Consider the following 22,032-nt stretch of genomic DNA (forward strand, 5'->3'; position numbering starts at 1 on the left):
AGTAGGAAACCAGTGGCAGAAAGGTGACTGCCTCAGCCGGGTGACGACTTCTGATCAGTTATGGATTGGTAGATTTGTACACGATCAGGACCATGGTCAGTACATGAACCCATTACCAGATCCACTATCAGTACATGAATCCAACTTTTCCATACTGTGCCCCCACTTCTCCATATTGTCCCCAAAGCTCTCACCTCTCCATACTGTCTCTCAATTGTCCCATCTCTACATACTGTTCCCCTACTTCTCTATACAATCCCCTCACACTCCCACATTTCAATATGGTCCCCACACGCTCCCAATTCTCAGTGCTGTACCCCCATTTCTCCATGTTGTCATTTATGCTCCATTCTGTTTGCCCATTTCTCCATATTGTCCCTTATGCTCCCACTTCTCCATACTGTTCTGCCACTTCTTCATATTGTACACCAACTTCTTCATACGTCTTCCCACCTCTCCATAATGTCCCCCACTTCTCCATATGGTCCCCCACTCCTCCATGTTGTCGCCCACACTCCCACATCTCCATACTGTGCCCCCACTTCTCCATACAATCCTCCCACACTCCCACTTCTCCATGTAGTTCTCAGACACTCCCAATTCTCCATCCTTTTCCCCATATTGTCCCTCACACTCCCACATCTCCATACTGTGCCCCCACTTCTCCATACAATCCTCCCACACTCCCACTTCTCCATGTAGTTCTCAGACACTCCCAATTCTCCATCCTTTTCTCCATATTGTCCCCTACACTCCCACATCTCCATACTATCCCCCCACATCATCATATTGAGCACCCACTTCTCCATATGGTCCTACCACACTCCCATTTTTCCATATGCCCCCCCACATCTTCATAATATCTCCGACTTCTCCAACTGGCCCCCCACTCCTCCATATTGTCCCACATGCTCCCACCTCTCTGTACTGTCCCAACACTTCTCCATATGGTCCAGCCACACCCACGCTGCTCACTCTCATAATTTTTCCCACTGTCCCATAACATGCAAAAACAAAGCGACGGCTCAGTGATCACAGCAGCAAAGTGATGAGGTTAGCAGTGTGCCACCTCATCACTCCACTGCACTTCGGGGTGGGAAGATGACAAGCGCACCCCCAACTTCCCTGCACTGCATTGTTGCTCAGATGTATTCACAAGAGATGAGAATACATCTGAGCACAGGGAAAAGGGAGCCACATGCTATGTACCCTTGGCTTAACTATATCAGTGCGCTGTGCACTCCGATATAGTTAAGGGTAGCATAGCTCCGGGTGGGTGCCCAGTGGTGGGCCCCTTCTGAGCATGGGGCCCTGGGCGATGGAACCCCTGATCATGGGGCGCTGGGCGAATGCACCCTCTGCCGCCCCAGTAGCTAAGCTACTGGTCTATGGAATTGGCCACCTTGAGTAGAGAAGTTTAGGACAATAACTGGGGATATATTCACATGCAGGCGTCTGCTACAGACGCAGTCTGCTGCATTTCATCTCTTAACTTCCATCTTTTAAATTACATCTTTTTAATTATGAATTTGAATTAGACTGAATTGGACTGGAATTGACTGGAAGGTAACAGAGTACCAACCACTACAATGTTTCGGTTTCTTTGCTCTTTCACCCCTATACTACTTTCCTTCTTACAATCTCCTGCAATCCCTCCACCTAGTAAGGAACTAGTCATTTCTTCCTCCATCCTCCCCAGCCATCTCACCTTCTCCTCAGAACTGTTCCTCCACATACAATCCTTTTTCTCCAGACACACACGGCCGCATCATGTCCTATCCTGCGCCCACCTTCTAACGCTCTGTCTGCTACTCCTCATTGCTGGTGATGTATCCCCAAATCCCGGCCCACCTCAACACATCCCCACACTCATTTCTAACCCCCTACCTCGATCCTCCACACGTTTCCCAACCATGACAACCTCATACCCATTCATCCAGCCCCCCACTGCCCCGGTCCCCTTACCTGGAGCACTATGGAACGCACGCTCCCTCTGCAACAAACTGCCATTTATCCATGACCTCTTCATCACCAACAAACTCTCCTTCCTTGGCATCACGGAAACCTGGCTCACCCCCTCTGACTCAGCCTCTCCAGCTGCGCTTTCCTACGGCGGTCTCCACCTCTCTCACACCTCTCGCTCCACCAACAAACGTGGTGGAGGAGTTGGCTTGCTCCTGTCTGACACCTGCTCCTTCACTCCAATCCCGCTACCCCCCTCCGCTACTCTTCCCTCATTTGAGGTGCACTCCATCCGCATCTATTCCCCCTCTAACCTCCAGCTGGCTGTCATCTACCGCCCCCCAGAACTAGCCATCTCCACCTTTCTCGACCACTTCACCACATGGCTACTTCATTTCCTCTCTGTTGACATCCCCACTATCATCATGGGTGATTTCAACATCCCGATTGACACTTCCACCTCAGCTGCCTCTAAACTTTTATCACTGACTGCCTCCTTTGGCCTCACTCAATGGTCCTCTGAGGCCACTCACAAAGATGGCCACACGCTGGACCTCATATTCACCCGCCTCTGCTCCCTTACTAATCTCACTTACTCACCCCTCCCCCTGTCTGACCACAACCTACTGACATTCTCTTCCCTCTCCTCTCCTAGTGTGCAACCCCCACTCCACGAACTCCCTCGCAGAAATCTCAAACATCTCAACTTACAATCACTCTCTGAGTCCCTTCTCCCTCTTACCGATATAGCCTCCCTTCATGACACAGATGCTGCCGCTGCTTTTTATAACGCTACAATAACAGCAACACTCGATTCGGCCGCCCCGCTCATGCATAGCAAAACTCGTACAATCAACAGGCAGCCCTGGCTGACCAGCCTGACTAAAGAACTGAGACGGGCTTCCAGGATCGCTGAGCGGAGATGGAAGCGATCCCGCTCTGCTGACCACTTCACTGTATACAAGCAGTCCCTCGCCAGCTTCAAGTCCGCGCTCACTGCCGCAAAACAAACTTACTTCTCATCTCTCATAACCGCCCTGTCTCACAACCCTAAACAGCTTTTCAACACTTTCAATTCTCTACTCCGTCCCCCTGCACCCCCTCCCTCCCCTCTCATTTCTGCTGAAGACTTTGCCTCTTTCTTTAAACAGAAGATCGATACGATCAGAGAAAGCTTTGGCCCACAGCGCCCACTGCCCCTCTTAGCTGCTCACCCCTGCTCCTCCAAAACCAGCTTCTCCACCATGACAGAAGATCAGCTCTCCACCCTCCTGTCAAGATCACACCTCACCACCTGCACGCTCGACCCGCTCCCATCCCACCTCATCCCTAACCTTTCCACGGTCTTCATCCCAACCCTAACGCACCTTTTCAACCTCTCACTCACAACAGGTGTGTTCCCCTCATCCTTCAAGCATGCCAAGATCACACCCATCCTCAAAAAGCCCTCCCTCGACCCATCCTCTGTGTCTAGCTATCGCCCGATATCTCTTCTTCCTTATGCCTCCAAATTGCTGGAGCAACACATCCATCTTGAACTGTCCTCTCACCTCTCCTCCTGCTCCCTCTTTGATCGATTACAATCTGGCTTCCGTTCCCATCACTCAACTGAAACTGCCCTAACTAAAGTCACCAATGACCTACTAACTGCCAGGAGCAAGCGACACTACTCTGTCCTCCTTCTCCTGGACCTGTCTTCTGCCTTTGACACTGTGGACCACTCCCTTCTGCTACAAATCCTCTCATCACTTGGCATCACAGACTTGGCCCTTTCCTGGATCTCATCATATCTGACAGATCGGATATTCAGTGTCTCACTCTGCCACACCACCTCTTCACCTCGCCCCTTGTCAGTCGGTGTTCCTCAAGGCTCTGTTCTAGGACCCCTGCTCTTCTCCATCTACACCTTTGGTCTGGGACAGCTCATAGAATCCCACGGTATGCAGTACCATCTCTATGCTGATGACACGCAGATTTACCTATCCGGACCTGACCTCACCTCCTTACTTACCAAAATCCCGCACTGTCTGTCTGCTATTTCAGCCTTCTTTTCTGCTCGCTTTCTACAACTGAACATGGACAAAACAGAATTCATCGTCTTTCCCCCATCTCACTCTACCCCTCCACCAGACCTATCCATCAATGTCAATGGCTGCTCACTTTCCCCAGTCCCACACGCCCGGTGCCTCGGGGTGATCCTCGACTCTGCCCTCTCTTTCAAGCCACATATCCAAGCCCTTGCCTCCTCCTGCCGCCTCAAACTCAAAAACATTTCCCGGATCCGCGCATTCCTTGACCGCGACACCGCAAAAACACTAGTGCATGCCCTTATCATCTCCCGCCTCGACTACTGCAACCTCCTACTCTCTGGCCTCCCCTCTAGCACTCTGGCACCACTCCAATCCATCCTACACTCTGCTGCTCGACTAATCCACCTGTCCCCCCGCTATTCCCCAGCCTCTCCCCAATGCCAAGCCCTTCACTGGCTTCCTATCGCCCAGAGACTCCAGTTCAAAACCCTCACAATGACCTACAAAGCCATCCACAACCTGTCTCCTCCATACATCTGTGACATGATCTCCCGGTACCTACCAACACACAACCTCCGATCCTCTCAAGACCTCCTTCTCTACTCCCCTCTCATCTCTTCTTCCCACAACCGCATCCAAGACTTCTCCCGTGCTTCCCCCATACTCTGGAACTCTCTACCCCAGCACATCAGACTCTCGCCTACCATAGAAACTTTCAAAAAGAACCTGAAGACTCACCTCTTCCGACAAGCCTACAGCCTGCAGTGATCCTGAACCTACTGAACCGCCGCACAACCAGCTCTACCCTCTCCTAGTGTATCCTCACCCATCCCCTGTAGACTGTGAGCCCTCGCGGGCAGGGTCCTCCCTCCTTATGTACCCGTGTGCCTTGATTTTGCTCATGTTTAATGTATTTGTCTATATTTGCCCCGTATTTCACATGTAAAGCGCCATGGAATAAATGGCGCTATAAAAATGAATAATAATAATAATAAAAAAATAAAATCAGATCTGAGCACACAAAAGTAATAGATATAAATGCACAGGGACAAGTACATTTCAACATCGAGAAATCTATTTTGTTGAAGGAAGGAGCAAATCTTACGTTTGCTCTTCCATATATCTTGAAGAATAAATTGGTAATGTTTCATATAAAAATAAAATGAAAATTGCCTCTTCAGAGAGGAAGAGGACTTGAGCTCTAGTGCCACCTTTTGAAAGAATCAATCCTAAAAGTCAATTTCAACCTTTTAGGATTACTACTTCCAAATGGTGGCACTAGAGTTCAAATCCACTTCCTCTCTGAAGATGCAATTTGCATATTTAATTTCCCAGAGGAGCATTGCATGGCCTATAAGTCTCCTAACACTGGCATGTCAGGCTTGTTACTCTCCACAAAGAGAGACGTTACCCCTCAGACCTCATATACCAATAAAAACTTTGTTTTTACAGGGGGCATTGTCTTCAACCCATCTTATTACGGAATGCCAGGCCACAGTAACACAATGATCCATGAGGTGGGTCATGCCCTGGGACTTTACCACGTGTTTAAAGGAATCAGTGAACGGGAATCCTGTGATGACCCTTGCAGTGAAATCGAACCTTCCATGGAAACTGGAGACCTGTGTGCAGACACCGCACCCACTCCAAAAAACAAGCTTTGCCGAGATCCTGACCCAACAAATGACAGCTGCGGGCCAATGTTTTACACTGGAACTCCTTATAATAACTATATGAGCTACACAGGTGAGACTGCAATTTTTGTATATGTATATTTATATCCATTTTTTTGTTTATACATATTTATTTCTGCTTTATGTTGAGGAGATTAGGTTGATACAGTTAATTATGTTTTAGTCTTCTTTGATGGGTGAAAATCTGGCACCGAATGGTTCAAATAGGATGCATTCACACATTGCGATTGGGACACATTTATGTTTGCTGCTATTTAATTGCAAAACTATGGAAAAGATATAGCGTTTTTCCATAACCATGGTGTTTTTTAAGCTGTTTTTGGACAATCTTAAGAAAAAGTTCAATAAAAATGTCAGATATGAATATAGCTTTTAAGGCTTTTATGATTACATTGGGCCAGTGTTACCTGATATGGGTAAATCTGATAATAAACTTGTGTTTTCTGAAAGCCTGCAACATATTGATAAGTTACTAAACAGCGTCATCCAGAAATCTGCTGACAGATGTGCACAAAACTCAATGGCAAATTCAAGTCTCCTGAAATGTGGTATGAAACATATCCCAGATCAAAAGGGTGACGATGTGTGTATATATATTGTGACAAAGTCACTGGCAAAGTACTGAAGGAGTGATATGTTTCACTGAGGCCATTAGCTTCAGTGATTCGAAACCCAGAAGTTTTGCTCCAGCACACTATCTGTTGAGAAGGGTTAAGCAGCCATTTTAAAAGGACTGGGTTTTTGAGAACAACCATAGGGCGGGTGAGAGGTCGTTCTCCATATCTCCACCCCAGGTCTGGTCTGGGGTTTTAATAGTCGGGCTTCTGAGGCATTCAGTGTGTCTGGAGAGGCTAACTCCAGAGAGGTGTTTGTGCTATACCTGAACAATGTGTTTTGCTATACCTGAGCGGGTTGATCCCCGCAGCTACACGGACTATTCTGTATTTTATGTTTTGTTTTCCCTCAGGCCAGTAAGGTCTTATTTATTTTTGCTAACTCTACACTGGATCAGCACTCCTAGTAAACCAGTGAGAGTCTTAAAGAGACAGTGTTCCTTTGTCTACCTCCCTAGGCAACTAAGTGAGCCAATATATATATATATATATATATATATATATATATATATATATATATATATATATACTTATGAATAGTTAGAATATATGTTGCCCAGGAAATCTTGGAAAACACACAAAATGGACACAAAACACCCACTTTTGGGAGTGGTTTCAATAATCCAACCCGTTTTATGACCTGATTTATAATTATCCCAGCAAAAGCCAAGCCCCTAGCAAGTATACATCATAACGGTGATCTACATATTTAGTCCTATTAGCTGGAACAGAAAGCCTTATAAATAGCAGATCCATTTACGAGGAGGAAGAAGCAAAATTGGTAATGGGCCTCCCAACCTACCATATACCATATAATAATGGTGTCTTCTTATTTGGCACAGGAGCCTTTTAGCCCCCTCTGCACCAAGGTCTATTTGCGATTGCTACCTATGCCTCTGCTATAGCTACACACCTGTTAAAAGCAATCAGCCACCTGGTTTCTGCCACCTAATCTGAAAGCAGGATAATGAAGAAACAAAGATTCCAAAAATGTGTCACTTATTGGGCTGCTTGCTGTAGTTTTGATTAAAATCACAGTTTTATCAACAGGAGATCGTTACCAGCTATGGTCGCTCATTATAGTTTAATAGTTTTTAAGGTTGAAGGTAGACTTAAGTCTATCGAGTTTAACCTATAGCCTAAGATGTTGACCCAGAGGAAGTAAAAAACCCCATGGGGCAGACGTTATTAGCTCTATATTGGGGGGAAAAACCTTCCATACCCAGCAATCAAACGAATTCCCTAGATCAACGCCCCATCATAGAATCTAGTGCCCATTCATATAAATTCCCCTGTAGGTGCCCGCAGCGCCCTCCCCATAGCCTATCTCAGCCGATCACCAATCAGGCCTTCATTTACAGATGTTAATGAAAAACCTATTTAAGACACCTTAGAAAGAAAAACATTTGCAAGTTTTAAATGGATCCATAGGCGGAAAAAAAAAATCAAAATGAATACGATAGTTAAAAAGAATAAAGCTGACACTTTTATATACCATATCATTGAACTATATGACACTTTCATAGATTCAGTGACACATTACACACTAAAAATGCTTTCATTACAGATTCCCATTAGTGATACACAACAAGCAATAATAGTTTTCATTACCTCTCTGAGCTATTTTAATTTGCCATGCTGTGTTATTTAGATATTACTGAATCCTGGCTTTCTGCAACCCTCGTTTCTCTGCCCCCTTAGTCTTATTTTTTGGGACAGAACAGCATCCCTGCTGCGAAAAACAATTGTGTTTTATATGGATGTATTAAATCAGCGCTGTAGTTATATGATAGAGGTCTTCTATATAAAATATGTTAACATTATGGTCATGGAGTGAGAGCTATAAAAAAATGAAGCTGTGAAATATAGATTTTGGGAAGTTGCACAGAAAAAGCCTTGGGTTCCACATATGGCGCACAGACCCCCGACTGTTCCGCCATGTCATATCATAATTCTTATCATCTACCTGCATGGTTGGTGGAAATGAACACACCATGGACATATTTCATGTGTAGACTGACCTAGTTAGTATGAGTAATTATGCAATAAGTCTTCATGTTTTCCACATGCTTAAGTGTCGCTATTATTTTAAGGGAATGTATCACCTATTTTTTTTCCTAATTAAAACCAGATACTAGTGTATATTCTTTTTAGTCTTGTAGAATTGTAAGATCATGGGAAGAATGCTTAGTCCTTTTTCTATGTCTTTGTGTTGAGCTGATACTATTGTGAGCCCATTTGAATCGGTATGACAAAATGCTCTTATTTCGTACATCCGGGCGAGACCAATGTTCCCTTCTCTGCCAAGTTGGCAAAGTGACTGTTGAGCAAGTTTTATCGTATGCAAACTTGTGCCAGATCTCACTGTGAGTGCGGCTATAGAGGGGTAACTGTGGGACTGGCTGAAGAGGAACGTGTGGCAAGTGGTGGCCCAGAACGTTGACTTACTGGCAAAGTGAGTCACGTAACTGTCTGAAGAAGATGGAGATGAAAAAAGGAATTTTCCCACAAAAGTTGAAGAGTTGTGCTAGAGAAGAGAAGGGAAGAGTGTTTCCCCACAAGGTATGGATAGCTTGAGGCCAAATCAATAAACCCTGAATGAAAATGGCTATTGAGTCATCGGAATGAAGATGGTATAGAGAGCAGGTTGGAGTTTCCTCACAATGAGAAGTGGTTTGGTTTCAGACCTTGACCTATGGTCAAGTTGACAGCTGGATGAAGATCAGTGGGGCTTAAAATAGGAGAGCCTAAGGCTAGTAAGAGATAGACACCCAAGGAGAAGACCATTCGGAGACAGTATGGGAGGTAAGTGAATGCCCAATGAAGAGAAAAGGATTGAGTTGTGTGTAAAAAGACTTCCAAGAGTGACCGGTGTGATCGTGGACCTTACCGAGTCCCTTGAAAATGCTGTGAAAGTATACAACGGAGTAGAGGTGATGATGATGTAAGCTCTGATGTACTGCAGACCATGGAGCAGGAGAAAGCTGATGATGTGTTGTTCTGAAGTTCATGGGCTGAAATGTTTGGCACCTTCGTTTTGGAAGACCTGTACATAAATCAACCGTTTGCTATATGATTTCTTCTGCTGTGTTGTGGATAAACTCTATGGGGGGGGGACAGAGGCTGAGCCGTGGCTATCACATATTGTGAATGGTGGATGTTGTAGTTATATATATTGTGACAGGGTCACTGGCGCTGTGTGTGAGGGGAGATATGTGTTGTGAAGTTTGTTATCCTGTGAAACCCCTAAGTTTCTCTCTAGCATGATATGTGCGGAAGGGTTAATCAGCAGTTATCAGGGTTTTGGTTTTGTTGTGAGTAGGTGTAAGAGATGGGAGGGATGCCTACTCACTATATCTCCACCTCAAGGGTGTGGTTGGAGGGAGTTAAATGTCCAGCCACTTTTTTTTTTCTCTCTGGTGTGTTTGGAGGATGGAAGTCTCCAGGCTCAAGCTCCAGTGGGAGCTTAGAATTTATCTTTACAGAATAGGAAAACTAGAAGATTTGCAATTTTTTAAAATGTAATAGAGAAGTAAACATTTTTAAAAATCATCAAAAATTCTAAAAAAAAGTTTACCATAAAAAACTTAAAGGGAACCTGTAAGTTAAAAAAAATACTATTTTTTTTTGAGATGTAGTGGTAATCTTATATTCAAAAAATGGAGCGCAATCTGCCAACTAGGTGGTGCAGGCTGTACTTGGGAAAACCCCAAAATAGTCCAATGGTAATCTTAAACATGTCCAGCTGTCTTACTGTAAGAGCAGCTACAGAGAGAAAATTAAGTTGGTTTATACCTGCAGCTGCTTGCATCCAGTCATTGGGGCGGTGCAGGGGGCAGTGCAGGGGGCAGTGAACAGTCAGTGCACCTTGCTGGACAGCCTGTTTGCAGCATGTGTACAGAGCAGGATGTCAGTGTAAGCATAGGGTGAGTGATTACAACATGCTTACTGTGCAGCGAGCTGTGACTTAAAGGGAACCTGTCACCCCGTTTTTTCGGTATTAGATAAAAACACTGTTAAATAGGGCCTGAGCTGTGCATTACAATAGTGTAGTTTGTGGACCCCGATTCCCCACCTATGCTGCCGAAATACGTTACCAAAGTAGTCGTTTTCGCCTGTCAATCAGGCTGGTCAGGTCAGATGGGCGTGGTGTCTTCTCCCAGATCTTGCGTAGTTTTCCGTTGGTGGCATAGTGGTGTGCGCATGTCCAAGGTCCCGAATCCTGCACAGGGGTGTGAAAATAGCAGCGATGTCCGTTATTCCATTGGTGGTCGGTGGGCGCGGCCATCTTGCTTTGGCCGTGCGTGCGCAGAAGCGGCGCTCTGCTGGCCGCGGCTTCAGGAAAATGGCCGCGGGCATCCGCGCGTGCGCAGATGGCTATCGCGGCGGCCATTTTCGTGAAGCAGAGTTCGCATCTCGGCTTCACGAAAATGGCCGCCGCGATAGCCATCTGCGCACGCGCGGATGCCCGCGGCCATTTTCCTGAAGCCGCGGCCAGCAGAGCGCCGCTTCTGCGCACGCACGGCCAAAGCAAGATGGCTGCGCCCACCGACCACCAATGGAATAACGGACATCGCTGCTATTTTCACACCCCTGTGCAGGATTCGGGACCTTGGACATGCGCACACCACTACGCCACCAACGGAAAACTACGCAAGATCTGGGGGAAGACACCACGCCCATCTGACCTGACCAGCCTGATTGACAGGCGAAAACGACTACTTTGGTAACGTATTTCGGCAGCATAGGTGGGGAATCGGGGTCCACAAAATACACTATTGTAATGCACAGCTCAGGCCCTATTTAACAGTGTTTTTATCTCATACCGAAAAAACGGGGTGACAGGTTCCCTTTAAAGCTCCCTGCACCGCTTAGCGCATAAAGCGGCTGCAGGGAGAATAAAACTTAGATTGAGGCATAGCCATGATCCAGCCAGCTTTTGGTTTATGCAAAAAAATATGATTAACTGATAAAATTAAATTGTGTTTCTATATTTTTTTTCTCATTGTTGTAAACTTTTTGTAAAGTATGAACACAATTCTAGAATGTGGACTTAATACTAACTGTTTAACCTACCGGTAATTTTTTTCTTGTATTTTCTATATTAGATGATGACTGTGCCAACAGCTTTACTCCAAACCAGGTTGCCCGTATGCACTGTTACCTTGATCTCAAGTATCATGGATGGACCAGATTGCCTAAACCTTCACCCGTCCCTTTGGCGCCAACAGTAATTAATCAGGGTCCAGACTATCTCACCATTCAATGGATGCCTCCTATCAGTGGAGAACTGTATGAAAGGTAAAAAAAAATCTCCATTAGGCAATGGTATGTCTTTTACGCAATTTTCAATGGACTCAATTGTTCTCAACAGAGATTGTTTTTTTTCCTAACAAGAATATGGATATCAATGAATTAAGGATTTTTTTGCCAAGTTGTCTTTGTACTTTGATAAGTTTGCTATTTTAGCTTCTATTTTTTCCTAAACCTGAGGAGTCTGCAGACTTTTACTGACCAATTTCTTCTCGCTCAATCCTATAATGTAATCCTATAGTCTTCTGTTAAATATAATAGAGCATGCAATCTCATCTCCCAGTGCCACATATTGCATTCTACATTAATACAATGGGCAACATGAGATACAGTGGTAGTTATTAGTGTATGTTAAGTCTTAAGTCATGGCTGGCATGGCTTGTACACATAGGATATAGAAGGTGGTAGCATAACAATGTAATATTATATTATTTGTACAGAGAAATTCTATGGACCACTTCATAACAAATAGATTAATCTGTGAAGGAGACGGTAGGCTTCCCATTAGGGTGCCATGTTTGTCCACCCAGGACAGAAGACTGTGGTCTTAATTTCCACCCCGGGCTCTTCCATGGCTCCTGTGCCAATACCCAACCATATAACAATGTGGTTCCTCTGCAGAGAGCAATCCTGTGCACATTCCTGCCAGTAGAATCAAAGACATAGTGACCAACTAAATCTAGGATTTTTCTTTCCAAGGGCCCCATAACAGCCACATGATTTCCCTCCATGGTATTTACAGTACTCCCTGATGGGAGACAGAATGATACCTAACAAATATTTGCTCTTATAAAATTTTAAAAATACAACTTACTTTTAAATTAATCAAAATTTTTTTTTGTTCTAATGTGCAGGGTGGACAATGTATATGGATACACCTAAATCAAATGGGAATGTTGACCGTTTTCTTGTGTAGGGTGTCTTGCATTGAAATCTGCTGCAATGACCCGGGTACTGCATTCACCAGACATCAACACAATTTCTAACCGCTCCTCACGTGTTAACCTCTGCCACATGTCAATAGCTGTAAACAAAGAGAAACTTATAAATAACTCATGAAAGAATACAGTTACTTTAAAGCCAAGCACTCCATTGTTTTTCTTGTGAAATTCTCAATACGTTTGATGTGTCACATGACCCTCTTCCCATTAGAAAAAATAAAGTTTGATCCAAAATGGCCGACTTCAGAATGGCCGCCATGGTCACCACCCATCTTGAAAAGTTTTCCCCCTCCCATATACTAATGTGCCACAAACAGGAAGTTGATATCACCAACCATTCCCATTTGATTTAGGTGTATCCATATACATGGCCCACCCTGTAGTGGAATAAAAAACTTTTTTCTTATTTTTCTAAATGTTTGTTTCTTACATTTTGCCTGATTGAAAATTATTTTTTTATTCTATTACAGGGATTCAGGATCTCTATGTGAGTTTTGCGCAGCTGATGGATCTTTCCTACAATATGCACATCAGGCCTCTTCACCCCGTACCTGTGACAATTCCGGGTATTGGTCTCCTGAGGAGGCAGTGGGTATGTCTTTTATATACTTTTACTATGCCACAGATTGAACCTACACCGTGGTGGAGCGTGGCTTGCCAGCACTGTCCCTAACCCTTGTCCCTAGTCCCCTACCTAATCCTAGTCTAACGCTAGCCCAATCCTAGCCACTGTAACCAGGCTGAGGAAAAGTATATGATAACTTAAAGTTGTTTGTAAGGTTTTATTTTCACTGGAGACCTCTATTTCAATATGGGACATCGCACCCACCAGGCCTTAGGCTCTCCTCTCACTAAATTAGAAGTGGAAGGAGAGTTGGTGAACTGTAGGAGAGCACAATGTAGCCTTTATTTTCTCAGTTTCTGCCTATGCAGAGCGCAGGCATCGAGATGAGTTTGTCATCTGTTGTTGTACTCTGCCCAGGCAGTGAATGAGATGACAAACCTCATTTCATCAAACTAAGCTTTGCCATCTTGGTTGTTGAACATAAAAAGTGTAGCAGCCAATGACAAACACATTTTGACTGCTGCACTCTGCATAGGAATCTGTGGCATTGATGAAAATGTCAAAGTAGCCCATGGGCTGCTGTACTCATTGAACTCTGTGGCTGTGGGCAGACACTCACTGCACTCCTGCTCCACTCATAAAGGAAATGGCTGTTGAAGTGTAAAGGGGGATAATTTTTGGACCACCATAGAATTTTCTCTACCTGGCACCTCCCTTTCCTCACTACCACCCCCTGATGCTATGGCACTGTATCTAAAACAGAATTGAGTGCAGTCTTACCTGGTCCCCATTGATCTCTACTTCCTCTTCTCTAAATTCCTGCTCAGCTATTGGTGCAGCGATGGCTGTGTAACCTCCTTAATTTACCTCTGCGTTGAGATGGGACCAGGAAGTAAGGAACAGCAGTGACTGGTTCATTATTGATCAGTAATGGTCTTTATCAATTATTTGATTTTTTTTAACAAACCTAGTCCCTGTGAAAAATTGTTCTCATTTGCTACAGTCAACAGCTCTCATTAAAGATGTGGTTTTCCAACTACAGAAGCTTTGAAGTCCAGTCTATTAATAAGGGTATGTGCACATCACATGACATCTTCTTCTTCAGAACCCACCTGAAGAAGCATTTAACTGATGCTAAAAGGAATAAACACATGTATTGCTGTGCACGTTCAGTCTTTTTGAACTTCTTCCAACAGTTTCAGACTTTGAAAGCCATGAATCAGCTAGAAGAAGTCACCTGACCCTTCTTCAGGCATTTCTTATCGGAAGCTACTCAATAGTTTATATCAAAATATCCCTATAAAAACTATGCTAATTATGCAAATTGTCTCTTCAGAGAGGAAGAGGACTAGAACTCTAGTGCCACCTATAGGAAGTAGCAATCCTACAAGTCAATGTTGACCCTTTAACGAGCCTTGTCACATGACTTAGGATAATAGCCAAACCAGAATCTCAATTTGCAGACACTGTGTTTTGGGGTACTGCCCCTCATCAGTGCAAAGCGGAGACCTGGTTTGGCTGTGTGAGAGGCGTCTGACCGTTATTCAAGAAATATAGTTTCTCCTTGCGGAGATCGACATGCTAAGCATGCCAATATGAGGAGACTTAAAGCCGCAAGGCTCCTCTGGGAAATGTGCTAATTATGCAAATTGTCTCTTCAGAACCCCGAAACACAGTGTCTGCAAATTGAGATTCCGGTTTAGCTATTATCCTAAGTCATGTGACAAGGCTCGTTAAAAGGTCAACATTGACTTGTAGGATTGCTACCTTCCAATAGGTGGCACTAGAGTTCTAGCTCTCTTCCTCTCTGAAGAGATAATTTGCATAATTAGCATATTTCCCAGAGGAGAATTGCGGCTTTAAGTCTCCTCATCTCGGCATGCTTAGCATGTCGATCTCCGCAAGGAGAAACAATAATTCTTGGATAAAAAAACTATGAAACAGACCAATCAATAAGATCCTAGAAAATAACTATTCTGGACAAAAGATGCTGAAGTCACCTGAAACGTCTTCCTCTGGCACAACTCAGTGGGTACACCAAAATATGCCATGTGCACATACCCTTATATTGGTCATCTGCTCGTTACTTTGCTCTCGTGCAGAGTGATTGAACCATACATGACCATTATATTCACTGGTCTCCTTCTTGGTCAAGTCCAAACAGGAAAAAGCAGATACAAAAGACCATCTTAGTTCTTGTTTTGACCTTACTTTGCTAGGCCTCCTTTGATTAAAGGCTTCTGCATTACGGTATCCTTAATATTGTTTCTTACCATGTCACTAAAGGATGGCTTAAGGATTTCAGTAGAGTATCCAATACTTCAATAAAAAAAACAATTGCAAATGCTAATGGAATAATATTGAGATTTATTTAGCAAATTAGATTTCCAGGAAACCTGACTCATGGGGTGGAATGCAGACTGGTTGTATTTGCTTTCTAAAAAAAAAATCTACGTGAAATGTCATATTTATTATTGACTTGGTATTTGATACTGAGTTTTTCCCTGATGATGCGCTGTTGCAGCTCATTTCGAGGATAAATGTTTAGCTTAGTTTTATTCTGTGAGACGGGGTTTATAATAGATAAGGAAAGAAATCGAGCACCCTGGTAGAGTTCTCGTGTGGACTAGGGTTAAGATAAGGAACAACAATAGCATGGCAGCATGTGTACAGAACTAAAAGGCAAGCATTATCAGCAGATGGCTGTTATGCAATAAAAACAACGTAACAATCTTTGGTCTTTCTGGAAAATGGCCACACACTGATGTGTCTCTATATCCTTCACCCTGGCTTGACGTATTCCAAAATTTCAGACAACTCTGTCGGGAGTTGTGCATGCTATATGTGTCCATGTGGCTACCTAGTGGTTGGAATGTGCATTGCAGATTGTTGAGGGTTTTGCTAGCAAGTTGCAAAAATGTACTACATTTTTAAATTAGAGTCTGGGTTGTGGGAATATGAAAAAATTAATAATAACAACATTCATGGTGATATAGTGTTGTGTAGTGGAGTTAATTCCCGGAGAAGAGGTGGACAACCTAAAGTCTGCAGAGCTCCTTCCTCTTGCTACTCCTCTGGTGACTGTAGACTGATACTAAATCATCAGTCAATCGCTGAGGACTTGTAAAGACAATCATGGAGGCTCTGTGAATAAATAATGTGCTTGTTATCTTAGAGATACAACCCAGATGTCGGCCCAGGCTATGTGTTCAAAGTTGATAAGGAGAAGCTTTGTTTCAATTGAATACATGTGTCTTTCGGAGAATGATTTTAGCTTTCACAATTATCTTTGAAACCATTTGGAAGTTGGTCAATCGATGAGTTTTCAGAAGTTTTGATGACCTCACAATTTGACCCTGATTGATAGAACTATAAAAAGCAATAAACACTTTGGGCACGATCCATCAAAGCTTTCAAACAGCTCCGGTGTAAAAGCTTTGAAAAATGGCAAAGTTTAGGCGCAACTCATAGTTGCACCTAAATTTTGCAACTTCTGGTGTCTCCAAGGCATTTTCTCCCAGCTCTCCTGAAATGGGTGGACCTGGTAGACCACGAGGGTGTGGCAACCTCACAGGGGCTGGAGTAGGATTCATAGCGAGGCGTACACCACTCATCCGGTGCTCCTGATTCATGAAGTGCTCCTCTTTATGACTCAGGAACATCTGACACCAGCATGCATCCTCAAGATCGGTGTGAAGAACACCATTCTAGATGAATTGCACCCATTGGCTTAAAAAAAGAAAAGATTCCTCTTTAGCCAGAGTGTTTGCATTTTGTTGGTATCTTCAAGTAACATGTATAATTCTGGCAGACTTTTGGTTAGGAGAGAACAAAATTTGAAAATATTTCCATTTTTGGATCTGTTTTGGGATAATAAATGCATAAATTAACTTTCCCAGTACAGAATCTATTAATTTGAACGAGAATGGAAAAATGTCTTCTGTTTGCCTTCTTTCAATGTGCTATTAAGTTTTTAGAGAAAGTGAAAAAGGATATATTAAGAATGGAAAAAAACATACAAAAAATGAATCGAGAATGAAAACCAAAGTGTCCATTTTTCAGCAGAGCCTTTTTTAAGATATATCCATCCAAATCCAGAAACTTTGGTTTCCATTTTGCACTTGTTCTTGTTCCATTTGTAACAGATCCATTTTTCTTTTTAATACTGGATCTGTTATAATAAATGGATGACTACTTGATGTGTGAACAGGGACAAGTTCTTTGTCTCTTTTTCTCCTTTCCTAGTAAATGTTATAGAATTCCAGATAATAATTTAGCTAAAAAATGTCGAGAATTCATGCTGTATGTACTGTATAATTTAGAGTCTACTGTGCATAAATAGGTGACTTATGTTCACAACGTTCTGTATTTTTATCCAGGTCCTCCAGATGTGGACCAGCCTTGCCAGCCAAGCTTACAGGCATGGAGCCCTGAAATTCACTTGTTTACCAATATGTCTGTCCCCTGTACTGAGCCTCAAGGTTGTATGCTGGAGCTCCACTTCCTAAAGCCTGTTCGACCTCAGGCCCTCACCATATGGATAACCTTCCTGTCCCAAAACGTAACTAACCCCATTTCAGATATTGAGTTAGTTACAGAACATAATGAATCTTTACACCTGGGAAGTATGGAAGCCTTTTGTGATACACCATTGACCATAAGACTGACCACTGATCAAAAAGTTTCAAAAGTCCGTGTTTATACGTTTGATGCAAGCATGGAGATAGATGCGGCCCTCCTTGTGTCCATGTCTCATGATCATCTTTGCTCATCCTGCAGACCTGTGAAATACAAAATAGTCAGGAGCCCTCCTTTCTTGAGAAACTACCAAGTTACAAGGACTCAACGCACCTTCACGGACATGTGAGTAGAACCAGTGATAACGAAGAAGAGTTGTGTCTACATGGAAGGAAGCTTGTCCTACTGGTAACAATATTTTGGGGGCAAGTTTTGTTTGCACAGTTCAGAAGTAGAGAAAGGGCTCATTTCAGATTATTCTTGTTCCCCATAAATGGGGGGTCAAAACCTATTCGGGGACATGCTCATAAAGTTATTCAATGTTCGGAAAATGTACTCAAGTAATACAAATAGCACAGTGGCACCAAAACCTTCAGTTCCAGATGGTTCGGAGAGTGGTGGTATCAAGCTACAACTTAAAGGGGGCCTCATTTTTATTTTTTTGGTCATTGAGTTCCATATTTTATGTGCTCCAAAGAGTAGAGATAAACATGTAATTTAATTTTGAAGTGCATTGCTACTGTAGGTTAACTCTACATGTAGATTACTGTAGCTTTACAGTCAACCTTTATTACTACAATATGTAGCAATGATAATTTGCAGGAAGTTATAAACACAAGTATAAAACTGAAAACTGTATTGCCATTAGTGCAAGGCTTTAGTGGGAGGACTCAAATAACCCCAATAGAGTGCCAATGTTATACACCCTCCTTCAGATTCACATTTGTCTCAGTGTAATAGTTTTGCCCAAATTTTAATTTAAAGTAGCATTCCAAGTTTTTTTTTCCGTTTATTTCATCCTGTGATTGGTTTCCCCAAATATATAATTCAACAAGTATTTCCTTTATAAAGTTGTCCCCTTTTATATGGAAATATACTTATCTTCAGTTAGGTTATGTAATCACATGGTAATCTTCCTGGGATCCTGAGAATAACATAGCTTTATGTTCTCTGAAGAGGGTTATTATGTCACTCACCAGAACTTTCTGTATGATGAAATTGCAGAGACTGCACCCCTGAAGATGTCTATAAGAGGAGAGAGGCAGAAGCTTATATCACATATAATGATGATGACTGCACAGTTCCTGTCACACATTATAATGTGGAACTCAAAAGATCGACCTCTTTTACTCATATATACTGGTATCATATTAGTTTAATTTGGAGAATATAGAGGAAAGAATAATCACAGTGTTATCACAGCACATAAACATGCTACTGCCTCTAGTTGTACCGATTCAGCATGGGATTTATAGTAGAGCATAGATGAATAACACGCATGACAAAAGCTAGGAGTCAAGATGGAGGCTTAAGAGAAGAAAACAAGACTCTAAACCACTATAAAAAAAGTATACTATGTGTAAGAGGAATGCTGAGCATGATAGACAATTAGGTGGGAGGTGCAGTTATAAAAACACGGGGGAGCTTCTTTATTGTCTTATTATTTTATTTGATAGTTTTAGTATTATTATGCATACTGTATGTGTATATATGTATGTACCTCTAGTTTTAATGTATTTTGATTTGAGACACATTTTGGGTAATTGGAGCCTCCAAAAAATGTCCAGTAATTTTTACAAATCTTATGTTCTCATTGCCATGGGTAATTTTAGTTTGCTGTTAGCATTTCCATTCCCACTGCAAGGGCTGTCTCAGCTGAATACTGATGTGCCCTTCCTTACCTTACCTCTTGGCTCTACGTACTGTATCCCCAAAATGATTTTTCAACACTCTGTATGGAGATGTTTATACAATATGTGTGTATGAGTGGCCATCCGGTGGATGCCACTGTTTTTACTAACATGTTCCAAAAATATATTGAATTTGCACTGCGATAAAGATCTAGCAAAAGTACCAGAAAGTTAAGGCTGGGCATCTGTATTTTGAGCTTTTGGGAGTTTGACTTAGGTCTTTTGTGCTGCTCTCAACAATTTAGAGCTTTAGATAATGCAAAAGAATACACCAGCGCTGCCTACCAGAGTCACTGAGCCGCAGGAACCAAGACAGAACAGGGGCTTAAACTGTCTGAGAGAAGATACAATATAAAGAAAAACTGGGTCCGCGCTACAGTGCTGCAAACAACTAGAAATATGCACTAAATAATCCGCTTAGATAATGCACGGTAGATTAAACAACAGAGGGATAATTGCTATAATGCCCAGTAATGCACAGGACACCAGGTATGTACAAATAACACGACCCACTGGTCAGAGCTGCGACCTGAGCCGGCATCAGAGATATACCTGGAGAGCCAGTGAGAAAATGCCGCACTAACCGTTATAATCCAGTACCCGGTAAATGATGGTAGATGAGGGTCCAGTAGAAGGTGGTGTCCGTCGGGCTGATGTGCGGGCAGATGGACGAACGAGCAACGTGCCTTGTGGAAGAGCTACGCAGAGCCAGGGACAACTCCGGCCGGTAGCGTCCCTGGATACGAGCGGGAACCGAGGGAGGAGCTCGCTGGCACAAGGCTCAGCGTGTGACGTCACTGAGCTTCAGGAAAGTACGGGGGAGCTCCTCCCTCGGTTCCCGCTCGTATCCAGGGACACTACCGGCCGGAGTTGTCCCTGGCTCTGCGTAGCTCTTCCACAAGGCACGTTGCTCGTTCGTCCATCTGCCCGCACATCAGCCCGACGGACACCACCTTCTACTGGACCCTCATCTACCATCATTTACCGGGTACTGGATTATAACGGTTAGTGCGGCATTTTCTCACTGGCTCTCCAGGTATATCTCTGATGCCGGCTCAGGTCGCAGCTCTGACCAGTGGGTCGTGTTATTTGTACATACCTGGTGTCCTGTGCATTACTGGGCATTATAGCAATTATCCCTCTGTTGTTTAATCTACCGTGCATTATCTAAGCGGATTATTTAGTGCATATTTCTAGTTGTTTGCAGCACTGTAGCGCGGACCCAGTTTTTCTGCTCTACCGTGCATTATCTAAGCGGATTATTTAGTGCATATTTCTAGTTGTTTGCAGCACTGTAGCGCGGACCCAGTTTTTCTTTATAATTTAGAGCTTTGGTTTATCAACTTAGGCTATGTTTACACGTTGCGTTTTTTTACACATTTTTTTCCTAAGTCAAAACCTGCTGTCTTGGCAGTAAGAAACTTGCATAAAAAAGCAGGTTTTGTTACATTTTTGTTGCTTTTTTTGCTGCAGTTTTGGTGCATTTTTTGCACTTTTTTTCAGGGTACATTTGTGTCTTGTGCATGCTGAGTGATAAATTTAGTGCAAAAAAAAATAATCTGATTCTACTTTATCAGGTTTTGGCACAAAAAATGCAGTGAAAATTAATATCTGAGTTTTTGCAGTGTTATTTCAGTGTTTTTTGCACGGTTGAAAAAAGCTGGAAAAACGTTGAAAGAAGAGACATGCAGCATTCTGCAAAAAACCAAGGTTTTGCACAAAATACTGAGGAAAAAAAATAAAACAAGCTGTGTGCATGAGATTTCTGAAATCTCATAGACATAGTTGGTACTGTAAAATGCAGCTGAAAATGTGCATAAAAAAGCATAAAAAAACGCTGAAAAATGCAACGTGTGAGCATAGCCTTAATCTCTTGTACATCCACGTGTAAAAATCTATAAGTGATGCATACATTAGAGATCTGACCACATACAGTCCGAGACACGCAGGGCTAGCACATCAGACACTGTGCGAAATGTAGAACATATGACAGCAATGAATACCGGCCCATTATTAGACTGATGTAAATGACTAATGTGTCAATGTGTGAGGAACAGTGTATTACACAGTGGGTGGGGATCTGGGATGAAGATAATAAGTCATTATCCTTGAAACTAATGAACCATACTGAATGTGGGTGGTATATTTTTTAAATAAATTTTGTGATTAATTTCACCTTAAACTGCAAATTGCATTTTTTTTCTAAATAAAATTGAGTTTCAACTGCAAAATGAAGGTTGCATCTCTTATGTGAGCTCAATAACACATCATTGGGCAGTTAATGGAAATATACCTTGGTGGGTAGACATTTATTAGAGTTTGAAGTTAAGGTTCAGTTGAGGCGGAACTACAAGATTATGTTAAGTAGTTGCCTAAAAAGCATTTCCTTAATATGGTGTTAATATTAAAATCACTCAATTTATTTGTAGGAGTATTCACAGAGGATATAAAACATATTATCCCCTGCAACTGATTGCCTATGTGA

General features: G+C 42.9%; 1 protein-coding gene across 3 annotated transcripts in view; it reads left to right on the forward strand.

The window, feature by feature from the left end:
* Window positions 1–22,032, forward strand: part of PAPPA2 (pappalysin 2) — a 227,359-nt gene that overhangs the window by 126,857 nt on the left and 78,470 nt on the right. For all 3 annotated transcript variants that reach the window (XM_077277920.1, XM_077277918.1, XM_077277919.1), the window contains exons 5-8: window positions 5,445–5,738; window positions 11,409–11,601; window positions 13,025–13,146; window positions 17,499–17,982. In XM_077277920.1, coding sequence (XP_077134035.1) covers window positions 5,445–5,738; window positions 11,409–11,601; window positions 13,025–13,146; window positions 17,499–17,982 — 1,093 coding nt within the window. The remainder of the gene's footprint in view (window positions 1–5,444; window positions 5,739–11,408; window positions 11,602–13,024; window positions 13,147–17,498; window positions 17,983–22,032) is intronic.

The sequence above is a fragment of the Ranitomeya variabilis genome, chromosome 8, assembly GCF_051348905.1.
Source record: "Ranitomeya variabilis isolate aRanVar5 chromosome 8, aRanVar5.hap1, whole genome shotgun sequence".
NCBI lineage: Eukaryota > Metazoa > Chordata > Amphibia > Anura > Dendrobatidae > Ranitomeya > Ranitomeya variabilis.